Below are 24060 nucleotides of genomic sequence, written 5' to 3'. Positions count from 1 at the left end.
AGATCCTTCAACTCTTCGGCCAAGCCTCGGGGGTTCCGTATCAACCTGCAGAAGAGTTCCACTACCTGCATTAGATGTGAGGAGGAAGTGGCTTTCTTGGTAGGGGAGCACTTCGAATGTCAACAGAAATCCTTCCCAGTTACGTATCTCGGGCTGCCTCTCTTTCTGTCTTGAGGTTGAGGAGGCAGGACATCATGCTCCTAGTGGACAAGTATTCCAACAAGATGAAATGTTGGAAGCCAAAGTTACTGTCGGCAGCGGGAAGACTTACGCTCATCAACTCGGTGCTCATGGCACTACCGATCCACTTCATGGCAGTTTTGCCTCTTCCAATCTGGGCCATCAAAATTATCAATAGGAGATGTCGACGCTTCCTATGTAAGGGCGAGGAGGCCATCAGTGTTGACCACTGCTTGCTGCCATGGGCTCAAGTGTGTTCACCCATGGACTATGGTGGGCTCGAAGTTCTTATCCTCGTGTGGTTCGGATGGGCTCTGTGATGCCGGTGGTTATGGATGAAATGGGACGAGCACCCCAGGCCGTGGCATTTACTGCCAGACACTACTGAGAAAGCAGTCTCAGTGATGTTCAATGTGGCCTCGGCGATTTCAATAGGAGTGGAGATGGGGCTTCCGCAAGGTTCTCGACAGATAATTGGCTCGCTCAATTGCCGCAACAGCGCCAATTCTGTTCTCATTTGTCAAAGACTCCGGCTGCTCGGTTCAGGAAGCTCTTCATAATTAATCCTGGATAAGGCTGGTCGTAATGATAGTATCACAGCTAGTATAATGCATGCCAACTAGACAATTTTAATGAGGTGTCATAGAATTAAATGAAGAAAGAGAAGGTTGAGTATCATATCATGATACCGTATCATAATAAATGATATGCTACTATGTGTCATGCATGGCAATAAATAAAATACTACATGATACTAATATATGATACTACGCATTAGGGAGATAGTATCATACACTAGTATCATATGCATGATACTAGTATATGATACTCCCAATTACAACCAGCCTAAGGGATATCTCGGGTGGTGTCTTGGCCCTTGTGCAATATTTGTCAGTTTGGGATTTAGAGCATCTCCAGCCGTTGGCCCCAAGGGCGCCTAAAATCGCCCCTTGGGGGTGAGCCGGCGCAAAAAATCGGCCTGGGGCCGAGTTGGTCCCCAGCCGTCGGCCCCAGGGCCGTCCTCAGGCGCATTCAGAAAAATTTAATAATATAGCAAAGTTCAAAGTTCAGCATATATTACATTAAAAAGGGGGTTTTTATTACATAATATATATATATATATATATAATTAAAAAAAGAAATGGCTAAAAGCGGAGTAGTCGCCGTCGTCGCCGCCGTCGTCATCGTCGTCCGGCTTCTCCTCCTTGACGCGGCCGTCCCTGGTGGACCCCTGACCGGCGTCGCCTATGCGGGCTGGTGGCGGCGTCGTCGTCGTCGTCGCTGTCCTCGATGATGACGATTCCTCCTTCGTCGCGGCCCCAGCGGCGCCGCGCGAATCGCCGCAGGGCGGCGCACTGGCGCTCCCTCGCCATCTTCAGGGAGTCCGCGCGCGCCCATTCTAGGGCCGCGTCGTCGTCGAGCTCGACGTCGCCGCCGTGCTCCGTCTTCACCGCGGGGAGGCCCGGCTCCGTCTTCACCGGCGCCAGGCCTGGCTCCGTCTTGGGCTTGACGAAGCGCGGAGGAGCCGGCGAGGGGACGCGCCGGCCGCCCTTATTGATGATGATGCCGGCGCTGCGAGTGCGCCCGAGCAGCACCGGAGCACCGGACGAGTGTGAGGAAGAGCGGGAGGAGGAGGAAGAAGAGGAGGCGCCGAACCTCCTGGGCAACCATTGCCCATAGCATCGGCGCTGAGCCGTGGCCGTGGCGGCCGCCCTCGCCGGGGGGGTATGCCAACGGCGGGTCATTGCCGCCCTCGAGGTACGTTAGAACACCCTCGAGGGTGCGGCCGGGGACACCCCACCACAGGCGGCGTCCGTCGCCGTTCTTCGGTCCAGCTACCACCGGCGCGCCGTTGGTGGACGCCATCCTCTGTTGCTGTTGGTGCTGGAAGTACGCTGTCCACACCGCTATGTTGTCGGCGGCGTACTCGGGGAGGGCGAGTTGGGCGTCGATGAGGGAGGCGCGCACGATGTCGACCTCGTCGGCGAATTAGCCCGGTTTCGCCAGGGCGTTGGGCAACGGGGAAATGGGCACTCCCCCGTTGCTGAGTCTCCACCCTGTTGGCCCGGCGCGCATGTCCGGCGGCGCCGGGATGTTCGCCTGGAACAGGAGCCAAGACTCCTGTTCGCGGAGCGAGCTACAGCCGAAGCCGTTGGCCGCGGCCTCATCTTCGGGGAATCGCTCGGCCATCGGGAGAGGGAGGGAGGGAGAGGGAGGGCTCTGCGGCGGCGCTCGGGAGAGGGAGGGCTCGGCGGCGGCGCTCGGGAGAGGTAGAGGACGGGCTAGGGCTGGTGTGGCTGGTGTGGCCAGAGGCGAGGGAGGCCACCGGCTTATATAGCGGCGCCGCCCCGTGTGTACGCATGCGAGGGAGGGAGGCGTCGGCGCGCCGCCCCGTGACGCGCCGCCCATGAGGAATCAATGGTAAGGCTGACCGGCGGCAGCCTTGCCATTGATTCCCCGCGGGAAACCGAGGCGTTCGGAGAAGAAGACGCGCGGTGTCGCTGACGCGGCGGGCCCGCGGCTCTTTTGCGCCAAAACCGCTCGCCCCGGCGCCCCCGAGCGCGCCGGGTTCAGCCTGGGTCCGCCGGCGCTAAATTCGGTCCAGGCCAGCGAAAATCGGGCTCCTGGGACGCGACTAGACTGATTTTTTTACGCCGGCGTGAAATAAACACCTAGGGAGGCCTTTCTAGAGGCGCGGCTGGAGATGCTCTTAGCCACTTATACAAGCCTGCGGCCAGGTGTGCGGGATCAGGCCCGTTGGAAGCTTACTAAGGAGCAAGAGTTCTCGGTCGATGCGTACAAGATGATGTTCAAGCCAAATATTCGATTTGCTTGCAACAAGCCAATCTGAAGATCCAAAGCACCACTACGGTGCAAGTTTTTTATGTGGTTGGTCGTCCATGGCGAGTGTGTAATGGCAGATAACCTTGCGCGCAGAGGTTGGCCAGCGAACCCATTCTGCCCCCTTTGTCTGTCAGAGCCTCAAGATTGCACACACCTCTTCGTTCACTATCGATTCTCCAGCAGCTGTGGTGTACGTTCAAGTCTTCGACCGGGGCGCAATTCGCTACACCGGATGATTCTGTGCATAGAGGAGTGGTGGCTGCGTGCGAGGGCCGGCATACCCAAGCCAATGCGCAGAAACTTCGACACTGTCACAATTCTGATGCACTGGAGGCTGTGGAAAGAGAGGAACTCCAGAGTTTTCGACCAGGTGGCGAGCAGTGCTGAAAGAGTTTTAGATTTGTTACGAGAAGACATAACAGTGTGGCGTTTAGCGGGCTACATCGCTGACCTAGGCTACAAGCGAGCTCACTGGCAGTTTCTGCCGTGTTTAGGGCCGGCTCATTCTAATTTGGGGTGTGTCAGACTCTGGTTTCCAGTTTTAATTCACCTAGACTGCTAACCGCCATGTATTTCTTTTTCTTCCTATCTAATAAAGATCGGCCGCTGGCCCTTTGATATATTAGAGCCTGATACATAGCCCAACAACCGCGGCTGGAATCATGGCATATTCGCCAATTTGTTCAATCAGATCGATACGTATGTGGCTTATCCATTCTTTCTCTAAACCAGTGTGAAGGCGTGCCCTTCACCCACTTGCAATGCAATGACCGTGTAGTTTGACCAGCATACATAGTTACATACGTATGGTTTGGGACAAAAACTACTGTATATTAGAAGTTTTCAGGCGAGAGTGGAGAATATTATGATTGAACAAAGGACTTTAGGAACCTTCCTGGGAGACGCGTACCGCTCTAGATTACCACAACGATTTTTATTTTGAAGGTACCACAACGAATATATTGACATGTTACTTTTTTTCTTTTTTGCGGATAATAATGAGATGTTAGTTGTCTGCTCTATCATCTGGTCAAGTAGAGAGACTTGAAATTCTTTTTGTTTTTGGCGGGGAAGAGAGAGTTGAGATATTAGTAGAGTGGAGATTATTATCATTGAGGAAGAAAGACTTTAGCAACCTTCTGGATAAACATTCTTGATAGACACATACCACCCTATAGTATTACAAGAGTAAAATGCAACAACGCACCACATTGAGGGACATATCTGCAGAAAACACGGATCTACCGTAAACTTTTTGCGTAAACCACTCATTAGTGGATTACAATGTGTTAGGCATACTTATGACAGTGGGTCCTGCTTTTCACTAACATGGCATAACAACCATATGGATTGGCATATATATAAAAGTTGATCACATATGGAGAACAAAATTGGATCCTTCGCCAATATCAAATGTCACTTTCCCGCAAAAGGTAATTTCAAAATTCACTTTTTTTAAGAAACACAGTACAAATTCACTTGTTGTCATGCAAAGCAACCAAAATTTGTAGAAACATGCATTTGTTTTGGGTTGTTGCCCTGTAACTACTTTGAATCTTCAAATACTAGAGCAGAGCCGTCTTAAGGAAAGAAAGCCCAACTATGTCCTACATCTCACTGTCATGCTTATCTTTGACTTCCTTTCAGTATTCTTGGCGTGATCCATGCTAGGATTATTTGGACAAATATCTCCACTTGGTTGTTTCCCGCTTAGCTTATAAATAACGGCCATTTTCGCTAGACTTGAGCAAGCCACACGCCTAGCCTTAGCTAGCTAGCTTACTCCACAGTCCACACCCACGCACCTGACCAACTATGGCGATGGCGAGCAGCAGCGGCGGCGCAGGCTCACTGGTTCTGGCCTTCGTTACCGTCGCCGTTCTGCTCTCCCCAGCCCTGTCCGCCCCTCTGGACAGCACCGGCTTCCACTCGGCGACGTGCCCGCAGCTGGAGAGCATCGTGCGGTCCTCCGTGCAGACGGCGCTCCAGCGTGAGGTGGCGCTCGCCGCCGGCCTGCTCCGCATCTTCTTCCACGACTGCTTCCCACAGGGCTGCGACGCGTCTGTGTACCTCAAGGGCAGCGGCACGGAGCAGGCCATGGGGCCCAACAGCACGCTGCAGCCGCGCGCGCTGCAGCTCGTGGAGGACATCCGCGCCAAGGTGCACGCGGCGTGCGGCGCCACCGTGTCGTGCGCCGACATCTCGGCGCTCGCCACCCGCGACGCCGTCGTGCTCTCCGGCGGCCCCAACTACACCGTGCCGCAGGGCCAGTTCGACAGCCTCGCCCCTGCGTCGGCGAACGTCGTCAACGGCCTCCCGTCGCCGGCAACTGCCAGCGTCACCACCCTCGCCCGCGCCTTCAGCGCCAAGGGCCTCCGCGACCTCGCCGACCTGGTGGCGCTCTCCGGCGCCCACACCGTCGGGAGGACGGGCTGCCCGTTCTTCGCCGACCGGGCCCAGCGCATGGACGACACCTTCTCCCGGAGGCTGGCGGCCAACTGCAGCGCCCCCTCGCCCCGGCCACAGAACCTGGACGTGGTGACCCCCGACCTGTTCGACAATGGGTACTACAGGGCGCTGGTGAACAGCCAGGGCGTGTTCACCTCCGACATGGCGCTCATCAAGGACCGCACCACGGCGCCCATCGTGAGGCAGTTCGCGCAGAGCAAGGACGCCTTCTTCGCGCAGTTCGCCAAGTCCATGGCCAAGCTCGCCACCGCGCCGAGGCCCGGCGGGAACGTCGGCGAGATCCGCCGCAGCTGCTTCAGCCGCAACGCCCGGCGCGCCATCGACACCATCGTCGACGCCGGCGAGGAGGAGGGATTCGCGGCTTCTGCCTGATGTCGATCGACAGATTAGCGTGTCTGCGTTTGCTGCTGGTCGTGCGCTAGATAGCATGCACGTGCGTACCAACGTGCATGGCTTCGTGTATGTCATCAGATGTTAATTTCTGCTTGCGCGTGTGTGTTCCTGCTTTGGCTCTGTAGTGTAATAAGAGACTTCATCAGCGAGTGACCAGGTGCTTGCTTGCTCATGGAGTCATGGTTCAACATTTCAATGAAATTTCACCGAAATATTTTGACTGTAACCTGGAAATTTTGGACCAGAATCAAACTAGTTTCACACAAATTTGAAATTAAGAAAAAATACTAGCATCTACAGTATCAAACTAGCTTCACACCAAAATGCATAAAGTCTTGATCGCAAAAAAAAACATAAAGTCTTAACACCCCATGAAACCATGATTGTGTTGTCACCCGCAAAAAAAAAACATGGTTGTGTCTTGTGCAAGTGGTGCACATCGTCATCACATGCCCGGCGTAAGTCGACCAGAATCGAAAGAGATGGACACGCCAGCCAGAGCCTTGGTTTCTCAAGTCTAAACAGAATGGTCGGAGAGATTGTGTAGTTTTTTTTTTTTTTTGCGACGATGACAAATCACCATTTGCAATCTTATTCATCAATGGTGACCGGTTGACAATATTGATGTCATTCAAAGATCCAGGCATTCCAAAAAAAGCATGCCAAATCCAAGTCTCTTGATCGGCCACTGCTTCAAGGATTATAGTGGAACCCTTTTTTTGGCCATGGAATTGCCCATGCCATGGCTTTGGACAATTCTTGCAACTCCAATGCATGCAATATATAGAGCCAAGCATATCTGGGAAGTCGTGAGCTTTGTTCATCTTCAATAGCCTTGCGGCGTCTTCACCATTGGGAGATCTCAAATACTCTTGGCCAAACACTTGCACAATTCCGACTGCGAAGCGCTTGACTCACATGATGGTTTGGCTCTCACCCATAGCCAAGTGATCATCAACTAGATCAGCCGGGATACCGTATACCAACATACACAAAGCGGCTGTCACCTTCTGAAAGGTGCTATGCCCGAGCTCTCCGGCGGCTTTCCTCCTTTGCTGAAAAAACCGGTCATGGCTCGCTAGTTTCTCGGCAATGCGCCTGAACAACTGGGTGCTCATCCTAAACCGGCGACGAAAGTACGACTCCGGATATGTGGGATTCTCCATGAAATAGTGCCTTATCAATCTATTATGGGCATCGATCCTATCCCTCCAAATTTTCTGCCAACCCATAACCGACCCACCATACTTCTCGGGTTTTTATTGATGTGCATAGCTAGGATCATTGCAAGATCCTCCTCATCTTCTATATCAAATTCTTCTTCAGAAGAATCATACGACGAACTCATCTACAATGTGAATACTAGGCTATAAAAACTACAATCAACATGCATCAAATTCATGAAGTTTGAGCAATACATACCTTGCGGGCGTTTTGTCGAACACCTTGCGGGCGCCGAGCGGCAGCAAGCGGCCGCACGCTGTTTGTCGAAGGACCGCCACGCGCGAGGGGCGGCGGTGACTACAGAGAGGCGGAGGAAGCCGCTGCGGCGTGGGGATAGGCCGGGAAAGCACTGGAACGGTCGCCGGCAGCGTCGCGGATGGATGGGGTAGGTGGAGTTGCGAGTGAGTGCTCGAGAGTCCAGCGCGCGGGAGCGGGCGCAGCAAATAAACGGCGCGCGATGGCGTTTCAGCCCGCGCGCTGAACTACATATGTCGCGCGTGCGATTTTTGCGCCTTCGCTGGAACGTCCGGAGCGGTAGCGTGCGCAAAAAACACTGATTTTACAGCGCAACACTTATATAACGCGGCTGTTGAAGATGCTCTAAGCGATGGATACCAAGCAGTATTAGTAACGTGCACGAGCACATGGTCTGTGCGTGTGTGGCGGACGGCTATATGCTGCCTATGCATGTCGTCGAGGTTGATGGATGGATGGATAGAAGCATCAAGGAACTACACGTGCAAGAAGATGGATATGCTCACCTTTTTCTCTCTTCAAACTGATGAACGGACTGATGAACGGCGGGTCGGTGGTTAATTAGCTAGTATCACTTGGACTACTCAATTCACGTGGAAATTAACTGAGCGGCCAACTCCTAGACAAGTTATTTTCACAGAACTGCGGCCAACTCATTTCACAGCATGCAGTGCGTGCAGCCCGACCGAGTAAATTGGGTGGCCACAAGACAGACTTTCGTCCCTGCTTTCTGCCCATGCCATGTGGGCAACGTACTCCTACGTTACTCCGTAGGCGGTAGCACTTTTGGCCATGAATCTTGATGCGTGATTCAGTTGAGGCAAAATTTCGTGTTTTCACTCTTTTGAAGAAATTGTTCAAGATCTGACCCTAATTTATAAAAAAATTAAAATCTGATCCTTTTCCTAGCTACCATCAAGGGACATGACGGTAAGGTTTAACAGCCTACCGTCGAGGTCCCTGACGGTAGGGTTGCACGCCCTATCACAAAAAAAAAAGTTTCAGACACAGTGCATGTGCACACCAACCGTCGGGCACCTTGGCGGTAAGGTTACACATGCTACCGCCATCCCCTGTGGCGGTAGGGACGCGTTGCGCTGACGTGGTCAAATTTCTTACCGCCAGGGGTCTTGGCGGTAGGCTGCTATATCCTACCGCCATACCCCCTGGCGGTAGGACAAGGGTCAGATTCTATTTTTTTTTAAACTTGGGTCAGATCTCAAACAACTTCTTTAAAAGGGTCAAAACACGAAATTTAGCCTTCAGTGGATAAAAAACTTTCTTTTTTGCCCATATCACAACCCAAAGATAAGTTGTGACTTGTGACTAAAAGTTGATGGTCCATGCAAGCATTGCGTCGATGGAGATCCATCACGTATATCATTGCCCAAATTAACGCCCAACGGCAAAATTTCGTGTTTTGACCCTTTTAGCATACAAATTCATCTGGCCCCTGTTTTATTTTTTTTTTGAAATCCGACCCTTTTGCTACCGCCACAGGGCTCAACAGTAGGTCAGGCAACCTACCGCCAGGGGTACTGCCGGTAGCATAAACGGCCCACAGCCGTCACCTAACGGCCAGCACACCACCCTACCGACACAGACCTTGGCGGTAGGTTATGGGACCCTACCGCTGCGCCCCCTGGCGGTAGGATCCTGAGGGTTTTGTGTTGCAAACTTGCTGTAACCGAAAACCACAGATCCCTGGCAGTAGGTGGTGATATCCTACCGCTAGGGGGCTTGGTGGTAGGGTCATGTGGTTTTGCATATTTGCAAGGTTTAGTGATTGTTTCTTTTGTAAAGTTTTATCATAGCAAAGAATATAGTATAATATATATATTTAAAAACCTTAAATATGCTGAGCTCACACAATATAACATGTATCACACTCGAGTAGTTTCACATAGTTTCACAACTAGCAAAATATGAGCTCACATATTAATAAAGGTTCCACATAGCAAATATCAAATGGTTCCGCATAGTTTCACAAATAGCAAATTTGTCCACATAGTTTGACAACTCCAACTAACGCAAGTAGTTTCGCAAAGCCAACAAATGGTTCAACAAGACCGCAATTACTTGCTTCTTCCCCTCTTGGAGGTATGGTCATCGTTCTTCTTAGAACGAGTCCCATCAGGCTTCTTCTTGTGCCCTCCTCAAGGAATCGGTTTCTGGAATGGGGATGGACTCTGCCAATCCTTCTTTGGTTGATTCCTCTTCGGAAGTTGAGATGGTTGAGTTGGTGGAGGTCTGTAATCTTCATCGTATTCCTCATCCCCATTGCTCTTCTCATCCTCTTCTTTTTCATGGGCCTCCTCCTCCTCCTCCTCGTCCTCGTCCTTGTCCTCTCCCTCCTCCTCCTCCTCCTCCTCGCCAACCAACCTAGACGACGAGACAGCATGGCTCAATGAAGCGATGTTACCTTGTGTAACTACAAGATCATGAGCTTCAACCGAGCCAACACACCCAAGCAAGCCTACCAGCTTGCGACAACGCTTCACGAACTTCTGCAGTCACAATGCAACAAGGACATAATATCGATCAGATTTATGATTGCAAATGAACAAGAACATAGGGTATTTCTAGGCGGCTGAAATGTTGCCTTCATCATCTCCCTCATGCTGTTCTCGGAATCTCCGTTCCCGGGGGCACAACCTAGTGCATCCGAGCCATCAAAGATGCATCTGTTCAGCTCACCGGACTGTGAAGGCATAAGTGAGTCACAATGATGAATAAAATGAATGACATACAACCGCCGGTTCAAGATAGAAGAACACAACTTACCACTCTGTTGACCAGGGATGCAAACTCCCTAAATCCACTCATGTCTCTGATGCTGGCCTCGTAGGCCTCTTCCTCGGGGACATCCATCTCCAGCTCCGCGATATCTTCTGTTATCTTGAGACAAAGGTGATGCTTCTGGCCATCATCATACCACCTCATGTGTTGGGCGTACTCATCCCAGTCAGTCACTCGCCTCTCCCCATCTTTACGCCACCTGCGCCGGTTCCACTCCATCACAAAAGATTTATGCTGCTCTCCCTAGTCTGTGATCAACTGATTTTTCTGCTGGTTGAACCTACAAGGCATAAACAACACAAAACATCATAAGAAGGTCAAACACAAACGAAATCATGGTAACAGAGAACAATGCACTCACAAGTGGAGTTCATGTCCACCGGTATCGTTCGGCATGCCCGGTGGTGTATGCTGGTAGATCCCAAACTGCCTGGCCACACGGTGTGCAAGTGCAACTCGACGGCGTACACACATATCATGGGCACCATGCACTGCCAAAGACCGTTGTCCTCCTTGCACAGCATGTTCAGCTCGACCCCCCAATCTCGGGCATGATACAACCACCAGTTTACCTATTACTCAAACATTTGTATGTTCCCAATGAAAGTGGCATCAAAGAGAAAGGTGAGCTAGTACATGTACCTACGAAACCGTCAAAGCTTCCATCTCGTTGGTGAAGGACTTGTATGAAGCCTTGGATGTGCCCATGTAGAGACCCACAATGTCCCACTCGTAAGCTACGTTCGGTGTCGAGTATAGTCGCCATCTTCTCCATACACATCCCATGGATGTATTCGTAACTTCTTCGGACGCCCCACCGGCAGTCGCTCCCACATCCAAATGAAGAGGGCCCACACAAATCCACCCATACTAGAAGTAACTTCCATCCTCTGGGTTGCATCGTCAAGCTACAAAACAACAGTTGATGATCAGATATAACAATATCATCGAGCATACATTCATAAAAAGCAATGACATGCTCTCTTACTGAGCGGTATAGGTAGGCGAGAGAGGCGGTCCCCCAACTGTACCCCGCATCCCAGTCAGCAAAGAAGAAGAGATACGACCAGAGGGCAGAGTTCCCGGAGCAGTCTGGAAACATGACCTCTGTGAGAAGGTACCAAAGGTAGGCCCTCTCGTACTGCTCCACCACACCCTGATCGGCATTTACCAGGCATTTTTTCCGGTTCTTCGGGTGCTAGGGCAGCGATACACCGGATGTCCGGTTATCCTTAGCGTCGGGGCAGTCGCCGATGAGGGTGGTAACCCTCTGCTGCTAGTTGGTCCTCACCACTCACCCGGTGAGTGCATGACCCTCGATCGGTAGGGCCATGATCATCCCCCAATCCTGGAGGGTCACCACTAAGGGAGTCCTGGATTAGGGGGTCTCCGGACAGCCGGACTATCTCCATTGGCCGGACTATTAGACTATGAAGATACAAGATTGAAGACTTCGTCTCGTGTCCGGATGGGACTCTACTTGGCGTGGAAGGCAAGCTAGGCAATACGTATATGGATATCTCCTCCTTTGTAACCGACCTTGTGTAACCCTAACCCTCTTCGGTGTCTATATAAACCGAAGGGTTTTAGTCCGTAGGACAACAATCACAACATACAAGCATACCATAGGCTAGCTTCTAGGGTTTAGCCTCTCTGATCTCGTGGTAGATCTACTCTTCTAACACCCATATCATCAATATTAATCAAGCAAGACGTTGGATTTTACCTCCATCAAGAGGGCCCGAACCTGGGTAAAACTTCGTCTCCCTTGCCTCCCGTTACCATCCGCCTAGACGCACAGTTCGGGACCCCCTACCCGAGATCCGCCGGTTTTGACACCGACATTGGTGCTTTCATTGAGAGTTCTGCTGTGCCGTCGCCACCAGGAAGGATGTCTCGCCCCGTCTTTAAAGACGGCACTATCGCTGAGGGAGCTCTGGCTATCGGCCAAACTCTCTGGCTAGGTGGTTTTCTTATGACCGCATGTTCGGCCGCTGCGCCGACGATGACTTCTCAGGTCATCAAAAGCAATCTTCATGTCAACTCGGAACTCGCCGAGCAGTTAGATCCAATGGAGCTCTCTTCCCTGAACGATCTCTTGGATCGCATTGCCTCCCTGGGAGTCGCTACAGACTATGATCAGGTTGGGCCTAAACCCCATCTGAGAGAAATTAACTCTTCCCAGGTCACCCATCACGTTGCAGTGGTGGAAGAATAATGCGGCAACCCTTCATCCATCTTAAGGACTAGCTACGTCCGGATTCCCGATCCCTCCAAGCCGGATACCCGCGGAGGGGAGGATGTCACTCAAAGCCTGAACCCAGAATCAGGCAGCGGGCTAGATTTACCGGAAAACATCCAAGAATCCAAACTTTCGAGTTCGGAAACTCCTTGGCCACTGAGCCTCAGATTGGGTGAGGATTCGGATTCAATTCCATCCACCCACCCAAACATACGCGATCTATCCCAAATTAGGCAAGAGCCTGAAGAAACAGTACACCATTACTGGGCCAGATTCCTCCTGGTCAAGAACAGGATAAAGGACTGCCGCGAGGAACACACAATTTCATTCTTTTGCAATAATTGCATGGACAAGGGAATCCTCAACGCCATAAGTCATCGTGAAATTACACGCTTTGCTGACTTGGTGTCCATAGTACGAAAGTACTATGCGATGGAAAGCGCCTGGAAAACCGAAATAAAATTTTGGGATAATCCGGCCCTAAATACAAACCCAGTCTAAAATAAAAAGGTGCACTATCATAATACACCTGGGTTAACTACCAAAAAGCAAAAGCCCTCTACGGGGCAAGGAACCGTACTGGAGGGATGGCTCAACGGACCCTGCAAAATTCATAGTACAGCAGATGCGATACCAACGCGCAGCCTTAGAGCATGCTGGTTACTCCGGTAGGTAGCCAAAAGTGATGAGGATCTACTCCTCCCAAAAACCACAGAGCACCACCCCGAGGACAACAATACGGTCTTAACGGTCTTTGAGACCTTCGCGTCAAATAATAGACGGAAGCGAACACTCCGCAGCACGTCCGAAATCTTCCACATAGCAGAAACAAATCCTTGGAGCGACACGACTATTACCTTCAATGCCAGTGACGAACCTAAATTCCGAACAGCCCGAGTACCAGCCGCACTGGTCCTCAGTCCAATTGTGGACGGCTTTCGACTCACCAAGGTACTCATGGACGGTGACAGCGGATTAAACCTCATCTATGAGGAAACTCTTCAAAAGATAGAAATAGACTAGAGCCGCATTAAGCAAAGCAGCACAACCTTTAGAGGAATCATCCACAGTCGGGAAGCATGCTGCGCTGGAAAAATCACACTAGACGTGGTATTCAGCATGATGGATAATTACATGTCCGAAGAAATTACATTCCATGTGGCCCCGTTCAGCAGCGGATACCATGCTCTATTAGGGCGGGAGGCGTTTACAATCTTCCAAGCCATACCCCATTACGGGTACATGAAGCTCAAAATGCCCGGGCCCAACGGAATCATCACTCTTGTTAGTGATCCGGACATAGCACTCCGCGCCGAAAATAAGACAGCAGCACTGGCCCTTGAGGCACCATCCGAAGCCCTAGCGGCCGAAGAACTAACCGCGCTGCGCTCCACGGTGAACAGGGACGATGTGATACTCGATAAAAGATCCAAGTCCACCTCCTTTAAGCTAGCAGACGAAATAGTCAAATTCCAAGTCCATCCAATGGACCCTACAAAAACAGCTTCCATCGGGGCACAATTAAACCCTGATGTCGACGCCGCACTGCGAGAGTTCCTACGTGAGAACTGGGACATTTTTGCCTGGCACCCTTCAGACATGCCAGGAATCCCACGCAGGCTCGCTGAACACAGCCTAAATATCCTAAAAGGATTCAAGCCAGTCAAGCAGGCTCTTCGACGTTTCTCTGAACCTAAAAGACAGGCCATGGGAGAGGAACTAGCCAAGCTATAGGAGGCCGGATTCATCAGAGACATAAAACATCCGGACTGGCTAACAAACCTGGTGATGGTGCCAAAGAAGGACAAATCCTGGCGCTTGTGCGTCGATTTTAAGGACCTTAACAAGGCCTGCCCAAAGGATCCCTTCCCCCTCCCCCGCATCGATCAAATCATCGATGCTACCGCAGGACACGATTCATTGTGTTTCCTCGACGCATACTCCGGCTACCATCAAATCAAAATGGCAGAGCCAGACCAAGCCGCAATGGCATTCATCACACCATACGGCCCATTCTGCTTCAACACAATGCCCTTCGGGCTAAAAAACGCCGGTGCAACATATCAGCGCATGATTCAGACATGCCTGGCAAACCAGATCGGCAAAACAGTGGAGGCATACATGGATGATGTGGTTGTTAAAACCAAGCATGTCGAAACTCTAGTAGACGACTTGAGGCTCACATTCGACAACCTCCGAACATATGGCATCAAGCTCAATCCGGAAAAATGTGTTTTCGGCGTACCAGCAGGAAAGCTCCTGGGATTCGTTGTCTCTAGTAGAGGTATTGAAGCTAATCTGGCCAAAATTCGAGCGTTGTCACAGTTGGCTACCCCAATAGACCTCAAACAAATACAAAAATTAACTGGATGTGTGGCGGCTCTAAGCCGCTTTATCTCCCGCTTGGGAGAAAAGGCATTACCCCTTTATCGCCTCCTACGGCGCACCGAACACTTCGAGTGGACGGACTCCGCCACGGCCGGACTCAACGAAATAAAGGCCATATTGGCAACAAACCCAGTCCTGGCTACGCCAAACATTGGCGAACCAATGCTATTATACATTGCGGCAACTCATCAAGTAGTAAGCGCAGTGCTTGTCGTCGAGCGAGAAGTGGACGGACACAAATTTCCCCTTCAAAAGCCGGTTTACTACGTGTCCACTATCCTTACTCCATGCAAATCACGGTACCCGCATTATCAAAAGATAGTGTACGCGGTATTCATGGCATCCCGGAAGCTACGACACTACTTTCAAGAGTGTTCGATAACGGTAGCCTCGGAAGTACCACTTAACGATATTATAAACAATCGCAATGCGACGGGCCGGATTGCCAAATGGGCCATTGAGCTCCTCCCGTTCGACATAACTTACAAGCCACGGCGAGCTATTAAATCGCATGTTTTTGCTGACTTCGTTGCTGAATGGACGAAAGCCGAACTCCCTAAAAAGTACGACACATATTCAAACTGGATCATGCACTTCGATGGCTCCAAAATGTTGGCTGGTCTGGGGGCTGGCGTCATTTTGACATCCCCAACAGGAGACACTGTTCAATATGTACTGCAGATAATGTATACGAACTCCAACAACGCAGCCGAATGTGAGGCCCTTCTACATGGTCTCCGGATGGCAGTATCCATGGGCATTCAACGCCTAGAGGTGCGTGGGGATTCAAACCTCGCGATATCCCAAATAAATGGAGACTTTGATGCCAAGGATCCAAAAATGGCTGCTTATCGCAATGTCGTCCTAAAAATGTCAGCTCGGTTCGAGGGGCTCGAATTTCACCATGTGGCTCGGGGAAACAATCAGGCAGCGGATATCCTCGCCCGCATTGGCGCAAAACGCGACGTGGTCCCTCCCAACGTTTTTCTGGAAAGGCTTTTCAAGCCATCCGTAGCATGGGAAGGGGACACCGGTAACAATAGTCCGGACCCGGCCAAAATACCCGATACCGAACTCTCTGACACAATCGGAGGCTCCACCACCGAAATAACACAATCAGCCCACGAAATAATGGTCATTATTGCCCCGTGGACAGAACCATTCCCGGCCTACTTAATTAGACAGGAACTTCCGGAGGACCAAAATGAGGCACGCTGCATAGTGCGGTGATCCAAAGCCTACAGGGTCCACGAGGGAGAATTGTACAAAAAAAGCGCTACCGGAGTCCTTCAAAGGTGCATGTCCGAAGAGGAAGGGCGGAATCTTTTGGCAGAAATTCACGCCGGACTCGGCGGCCATCACGCCGCAGCCCGGGCTCTTGTAAGCAAGACCTTCCGCATAGGATTTTATTGGCCAACGGCCCGGGCAGATGCACAGGACTTGGTCCAACGCTGCACCGGTTGCCAGCTCTTTGCAAATCAAAGCCACATGCCATCCACCGCCCTCCAAACAATCCCCATTACATGGCCCTTCGCGGTCTGGGGGCTTGACATGGTCGGACCCCTTAAAGGGGGAACCCACAAGAAAAAATACTTATTGGTCATGGTGGATAAATTCACCAAATGGATAGAGGCTAAACCGGTAAAAACAGCCGAATCCGGACCGGTGATAGATTTCATATCTGGGGTTGTACACCGTTACGACGTCCCCCACAGCATCATCACTGATAACGACAAGAACTTCATGGCCGACGAGGTAAAACTCTGGTGCAGCAAAATGGGCATCAAGCTCGATTACGCTTCAGTCTATCACCCACAAACCAACGGTCAAGTCAAACGAGAAAATGGTCTTATAATGAGCGGCATTAAACCCCGATTAGTGCGCTCCTTAATAGAGTCCGATACGCACCGGGTAGAGGAGCTCGACTCCGTACTCTGGGGACTGCGGACCACGCTGATGAAGACATGTACCTAGGGTAGGGACACGGACCTGACCAAAGAGTCCTACCCTAGGACATCCCTAGGAGAAGTCACCTTTCAATCGACTTAGAGGTATCCCACTCGACGGACTCAAGACACTCGACCAGAAAGCTATCACTCGACCATGAAGCCAACCACTCGACCGCCAGGAGACCTACAATCACTCTGCAGGCAAACGGTCAGCTGTTAAGTAGTCTTCATGGTCGTCATAGCACTTTATTAGGGGCGTTACCGGTAATGCCCAACCTTAAATGTACCTTAAACCCTGCGTCACTGAGGGCAGGAGGGGGCTGGCGAACTCTATATAAGCCACCCCCCTCCTCAGTATGAAGGGTTCGCACCCCCTGTTATTCACACGCCAGTAATCCACTCGACCGCCTCCGGGCACCGAGACGTAGGGCTGTTACTTCCTCCGCGAAGGGCCTGAACTTGTACATCTTGGTGTGTTTACAACTTCCCAATAGCTGAGATCTAGCCTCTCCATACTTACCCCCCTACATCACTGTCAGAGTTAGTACCACGACAGTTGGCGCCCACCGTGGGGCAGGAATCTTAGCGCCTGATTGGGGAAGTTGCGGTTTTCCCGATCCCTTTGATCATGGTTTCGTGCGGAGTTTTGGCGGAGGGCCGCGAGATCCGTCTCGGCGCGCTCACGTTCATCGCCGATGACTCCGCCTGGCTTCAAGAGGCGCCACTCGACGTCGACGCGCTCCCCGTCCACGGTGCGACGCATTTCCGCGCGTTCGTTCGTGGCGTCCTCCTGCGGCAGCCGTCGACCCAGTATCGGTCGGCCCCCGTATCGTCTCCCCGCTCTGTCTCCCACCGGCGCAAGCGCTCCGGTCGGTCAAGACTTCAGAGGTGGGTGAGGCATGCCGTGGCTCGCCAGTCGGCCACCCCGCAAGTCGTGGCAATCGAGCCCGACGAATCCCTCTGCGGCCTGTTCGACCTATCGACTGGCTCCGCGGAGACCGCATCCGAGTGCGACAGCAGCGACCCAGCGGCTGAGATCCTAGCGGCCGATGGAACGCACAGTCCTCCCGGTTTCCCTCGCGCTGATGGAGGCGCGGGTGGGGGCGGCCCGTCGCATCCCCATGATGATTATCTCCCCAAACCTCTCACATCGTCACAGCGAGAGGAGCTTCGCCGCCGGAACACGGACGCCCTCCGCACCCCTATCGTTGGAGAGTCCCCCGAGGCCCGGGCCTTAGAGGACGCGCGTTTGGCTAATTTGGTCGAGGGCACTCGACTGGAGAATCTCCAGTGAGCACTCGACGAGCGAGCGCGTCAGCGGGCTCCCGAGTCTAGTCGACGCCAGCTCTTCCCGCCGACGCAGGTATATCGAACCCCAGTTCAGAATTTGGCCGCTGCGGCCCGTATAGTAGAATCAATTCAGCCCTCCCAGTCGGAGGCTGGTAGAGGCTTGTTACAGATCAGAGCGTTGCTCCGGGCGGCGGGAAACCAGAATTCCGCTGTTTCTCAGTCACGGAACAGGATCCACAGTCGATCCGTTGCAACCGATACAGTCCAGTCGGCTCACAGCCCGCGGTCGCCCCCGAGGCGTGAAGGACGTGGCGACCGGCATGATCAGTACAGAAGGAACGAGCAGTATGATCACCGATCCGATTGTGATGATCGACGTCGAGTGCCAACCCCTTCCCCGAGGAGCGGGTCATATGCGCCTCGACCTCGAGATGACAGGTGCCCTCATAGCGTTGGGCAGAGGGTTCCCGTCGACCCCAGGGACCCAGGCTTTGACCCGAGATCTGTCCTCGTTCAAGGCTTGGTTGACAGGAATAGGGCTCATCGGGAAGGCCAGAACAGAGATGCGCCCGCCAGCAGCAGAGTACATGCTTCAGGGCTAGAGTGTTTCAGTCGAGCCATCAGAGCCGCAGTGATTCCTCCCAATTTCAGGCTGGCGACTGGAATCAGCAAGTTCACCGGTGAATCTAAGCCTGACACTTGGCTCGAAGATTACCGAGTGGCTATACAGATTGGCGGTGGCAATGATGAGGTGGCCATGAAGCATTTACCTCTCATGTTAGAGGACTCAGCCAGAGCGTGGCTAAATCAGTTGGCACCCAGCAGCATTTACACTTGGGAGGATCTCTCCCGAGTGTTTATCACAACTTTTGAAGGAACATGCAAGCGACCTGTAGGCCTTACAGAGTTGCGGTCTTGCGTGCAGAAGCCGAATGAAACCCTGAGGGAATACATCCAAAGGTGGATCACACTGCATCACTCGGTTGAGAATGTGCCAGACCATCAAGCAGTCTGTGCCTTCAAGGAAGGCGTTAAATACAGAGAGTTGAATCTGAAATTCGGTCGAACTGGAGAGATGTCTCTGAATCGGATGATGGAGATTGCCACCAAGTACGCTAATGGTGAAGACGAGGACCGACTCCGGAGTGGCAAGCACAAGGCAGTCGCCCAAGAAACCGGAGGAAATTCCAGTTGGAAACAAAAGCGGAAGGCCGAGCCAGCCGCTCCTGGGGAGGCCCTGGTCGTAGCCCAGGGAAACTTCAAGGGAAAACCCAAGGGCACCTGGAAGCCCAAGAAAGTCAAGGATCAGGATGGAAACGATGTTTTGGACCTGCCGTGTCACATCCACACCAAGAAAGATGAAGAGGGTAATTTTATTTACCCAAAGCATACCACTCGACAGTGCCTGCTCCTAATCCAGCAGTGTCAAGGCAAACAGTCCAAGGATAAGGAAAAAGAGTCAGACAGAGTCGAGGACAAGGAAGATAGCGACGACGGATACCCCCAAATCAATTCCACCCTGATGATTTTTGCTGATGTCGAATGCAAAAGTCGACTGAAGGTCATCAACCGTGAGGTGAATATGGTTGCTCCGGCAACACCCAGTTATCTGAAGTGGTCTCAGACTGCCATCACGTTCGACCAGTCTGATCACCCTACGCACATTGCCACCCCTAGGAGGCAAGCATTGGTGGTCGATCCAATTGTCGAAGGCACTCGACTGACCAAAGTCTTGATGGATGGTGGCAGTGGCCTGAACATACTGTACGCCGAAACTTTGAAAGGAATGGGCGTTCCGATGTCCAGACTGAGTACCAGTAACATGAGCTTCCACGGAGTCATTCCTGGCAAGAAAGCCGAATCACTCGGCGAGATTGCTCTTGATGTGGTTTTCGGTGATTCAAAGAATTACCGTAAGGAAAAGTTGACATTCGAGGTTGTGGACTTCCAAAGTGCTTATCATGCCATTTTGGGCAGGCCAGCTTACGCACGCTTCATGGCTCGACCATGTTACGTATACCTCAAACTGAAGATGCCTGGCCCTAAAGGGGTAATCACTGTTGCAGGCAATCGGAAGAAGGAAGAAGGGTGCTTTCGGAAAGGCTCAAAGATTGCAGATGCTCAGATGGCAGTGGTCGAGCTGCAAGAGTACCAAAAGACTGCCGATCCGAGTGAATTGCTACGGGCCAAGAAGCCTGCTTCAGAGTCAGCTTTTCAGTCGTCCGGTGAAACAAAGACAGCTCACATTCACCCGACCGACCCCGACGCTGCTCTGACTCACATCTCAACGACGCTCGACTCCAAATAGGGAGAAGCGCTCATCCAGTTCCTCCGTGAGAACTGGGACGTCTTCGCATGGAAGCCTTCTGACATGCCTGGAGTTCCTAGGGGGCTGGCTGAGCACTGTCTGCGAGTCGACCCGAAGTTCAAGCCTGTGAAAGAACATCTTCGGCGGTCCGCCGTCCAGAAGAGGAAAGCCATTGGTGAGGAGGTGGCTCGGCTCTTAGCAGCGGAGTTCATCCGAGAGATTTACCACTCCGAGTGGCTCGCCAATGTCGTCATGGTCCCCAAGAAGGACAAGACACTTCGCATGTGCATTGATTTCAAACATATCAATCAGGCCTGCCCGAAAGATCATTTCCCTCTCCCCCGCATCGACCAGATAGTGGACTCGACCGCGGGATGTGAGCGTTTGTCTTTTCTAGATGCTTATTCAGGGTACCATCAGATCCGTCTATATGGACCTGACGAGATCAAAACGGCTTTCATCACCCCATTTGGGTGCTTCTGTTATGTCACCATGCCCTTCGGCCTCAAGAATGCTGGAGCCACGTTCATGAGGATGATTCAGAAGTGTTTGCTCACTCAGATCAGTCAAAACGTAGAAGCATACATGGATGATATTGTGGTTAAGTCACGGAAAGGTTCCGACCTACTGACTGACCTTGCTGAAACCTTTGCTAACCTCAGGAGATATGATATCAAGCTCAATCCATCAAAGTGCACATTTGGAGTTCCAGGTGGAAAGTTACTTGGTTTTCTCGTTTCCGAACAAGGAATCGACGCTAACCCCAAGAAAGTTGGCACCATACTCCGAATGAAGCGCCCCATGTGTATACACGATGTCCAGAAGCTTACAGGTTGCTTGGCCGCTCTAAGTCGATTCATTTCTCGACTCGGTGAGAAAGCGTTGCCTCTTTACCGACTGATGAAGAAGTCTGACAAGTTCAAGTGGACTCCAGAAGCTGACGCAGCGTTTGCAGAGCTCAAAGCTCTGCTCTCCACCCAGCCGGTGCTTGCTGCCCCAATCAGCAAAGAGCCTCTGCTGCTGTACATTGCGGCCACGGGACAAGTTGTCAGTACAGTACTCACGATCGAGCGAGAAGAAGAAGGAAAGGCCTTCAGAGTTCAGCGCCCAGTCTATTATCTGTCTGAAGTTTTGACCCCTTCAAAACAAAGATACCCTCACTACCAGAAGCTTGTATATGGGATTTACATGACCACGAAGAAGGTTGCACATTACTTCTCTGACCACTCAATTACAGTCGTGTGCGACGCCCCACTGTCAGAGATTCTACACAATAGAGATGCAACTGGTCGAGTGGCCAAGTGGGCGATTGAACTCCTTCCCTTAGATATCAAGTTTGAAGCAAAGAAGGCTATCAAGTCCCAAGCAATAGCAGATTTCATCGCCGAGTGGATTGAACAGCAACTTCCGACTCAAGTTCACTCGGAGAACTGGATCATGTTCTTCGATGGATCTAAGATGCTGAATGGTTCTGGTGCTGGGGTAGTTCTAGTCTCCCCCCGAGGAGATAAGCTCAGATATGTTCTCCAGATTCACTTTGATTCCTCCAATAATGAAGCAGAGTATGAAGCACTTTTGTATGGGTTGCGCATGGCCATTTCACTCGGCGTCCGTCGCCTCATGGTCTATGGCGACTCAGATTTGGTGGTGAATCAGGTGATGAAGGAGTGGGACGTTAGAAGTCCGGCCATGACTGGTTATTGCAATGCAGTGAGAAAGCTAGAAAAGAAATTCGAGGGATTAGAGCTTCATCACATCCCCCGACTGAAAAATCAAGTAGCTGATGATCTGGCAAAGATAGGCTCCAAGAGAGAAGCCATTCCCAGCAATGTGTTTTTGGAGCACATCCGCTCGCCGTCAGTCCAGGAGGATCCTTTCACAGAAGAAGCCCCACAACCGAAAAGTGCCACAGATCCGACTGAAGTCGAAGTTCCTGCTGTGGTTGACCTAATCATGGAAGTCTTGGCAATCACTCCCGACTGGACGATACCGTACATCGCGTATATCCTAAGGAAAGAGCTCCCAGAGGACGAGGAAGAGGCTCGACAGATCGTCCGCCGATCCAAGGCCTTCACAGTCATAAAGGGCAGTTGTATAGAGAAAGCGCGACTGGAATCGGTTAGAAGTGCATAACACCAGAAGAAGGTCGGATAATCCTTGACGATATCCACTCGGGGACCTGTGGCCACCATGCGTCCTCTCAGACCATTGTGGCTAAATCATACCGAGCGGGATTTTACTGGCCTAGAGCAAATGAGATAGCGAAAGAGATAGTCGACAAGTGTGGAGGCTGCCAGTTCTACTCCAACATGTCACACAAGCCTGCATCAGCCCTGAAGACCATTCCACTCGTCTGGCCCTTTGCTGTCTGGGGACTGGACATGGTTGGTCCACTGAGAACAGGCAGGAGCAGATTCACGCATGTGCTTGTGGCAGTCGACAAGTTCACCAAATGGATTGAAGCCAAGCCCATCAAAAATCTTGATGCTAGCACTGCTATCGGTTTCATCAGAGAGTTGATATTCAGGTATGGGGTCCCGCATAGCATCATCACTGACAATGGGTCAAACTTTGATTCAGACAAGTTCAGAGCTTTTTGCGCCTCTCAAGGCACACGAGTCGACTACGCGTCGGTCGTGCATCCTTAGTCGAATGGACAAGCTAAAAGAGCAAATGGTCTGATTCTCAAAGGACTGAAGCCTCGGCTTATGCGTGATCTCAAGCACGCGGTAGGTGCTTGGGTCGACGAGCTTCCGTCAGTTCTGTGGGGATTGAGGACCACCCCTAACCGGTCGACTGGAAGAACTCCATTCTTTCTGGTTTATGGAACCGAAGCGGTTCTGCCAAGTGATCTTCTTCACAACGCGCCCCGAGTCGAGCTTTACACCGAAGATGAAGCAGAACAGGCCCAGCAAGACGCAGTCGACCTCCTAGAAGAAGAGAGGGAGATGGCCATGATCAGATCGACCATCTATCAGCAAGACTTGCGTCGATTCCACGCCCGGAATGTGAAGAGTCGAGCCTTCCAAGAAGGAGATTTGGTCCTCCGAGTGGATCAACAGAAACCACACAAGCTTGCTCCTACTTGGGAAGGCCCCTTCATCGTTACCAGAGTCCTTCACAACGGAGCATATCACCTCTACAATGTTGATCACCAGATCGACGAGCCACGAGCTTGGAATGCGGAACTACTCCGCCCCTTTTACACTTGAGTTCTCCCTTGGCAGAGATGTAATAAGAAAAATTTCTGCAGATCATTTTTATCAAAGGCAAGAGTGTTCCAATAATTGTTGTCACTTTTTACATACGAAATCCCCCAGAGGGTGACTTAGCTGCGAATCCGTTTCGCCTAAGTTTGAAAAAAAATCCTACCGAGTGGAGAGCAAACCTCCCACTCGGGGGCTTAGCTGCAGTCCAGGACTCGCCTAAGTTCTCCCACTAAGAGACTTAGCTGCAGTCGGTGCTCGCCTAAGTATTTAAAAAATCCTACCGAGTGGAGAGCAAACCTCCCACTCGGGGGCTTAGCTGCAGTCCAGGACTCGCCTAAGTTCTCCCACTAAGAGACTTAGCTGCAGTCAGTGCTCGTCTAAGTGTTTAAAAATCCCACCGAGTGGAGAGCAAACTTCTCACTCGAGGACTTAGCTGCAGCCCAGCGCTCGCCTAAGTGTTCAAAAAATCCCTCCGAGTGGAGAGCAAACCTCCCACTCGGGGGCTTAGCT

At 51.7% G+C, this 24060-nt stretch overlaps 1 protein-coding gene across 1 annotated transcript; it reads left to right on the top strand.

The window, feature by feature from the left end:
- The first annotated feature begins 4787 nt into the window (after positions 1 to 4787).
- Positions 4788 to 6112, top strand: LOC119357261 (cationic peroxidase SPC4-like). Its single transcript, XM_037624254.1, has one exon. It carries the CDS (start codon positions 4840 to 4842, stop codon positions 5863 to 5865), a length of 1026 nt encoding a protein of 341 aa, XP_037480151.1. The 5' UTR covers positions 4788 to 4839; the 3' UTR covers positions 5866 to 6112.
- Positions 6113 to 24060: the final 17948 nt, after the last annotated feature.

Source organism: Triticum dicoccoides, chromosome 2A (genome assembly GCF_002162155.2).
Source record: "Triticum dicoccoides isolate Atlit2015 ecotype Zavitan chromosome 2A, WEW_v2.0, whole genome shotgun sequence".
Lineage (NCBI taxonomy): Eukaryota > Viridiplantae > Streptophyta > Magnoliopsida > Poales > Poaceae > Triticum > Triticum dicoccoides.
This window is presented reverse-complemented; position numbering and strand designations above follow the sequence as displayed.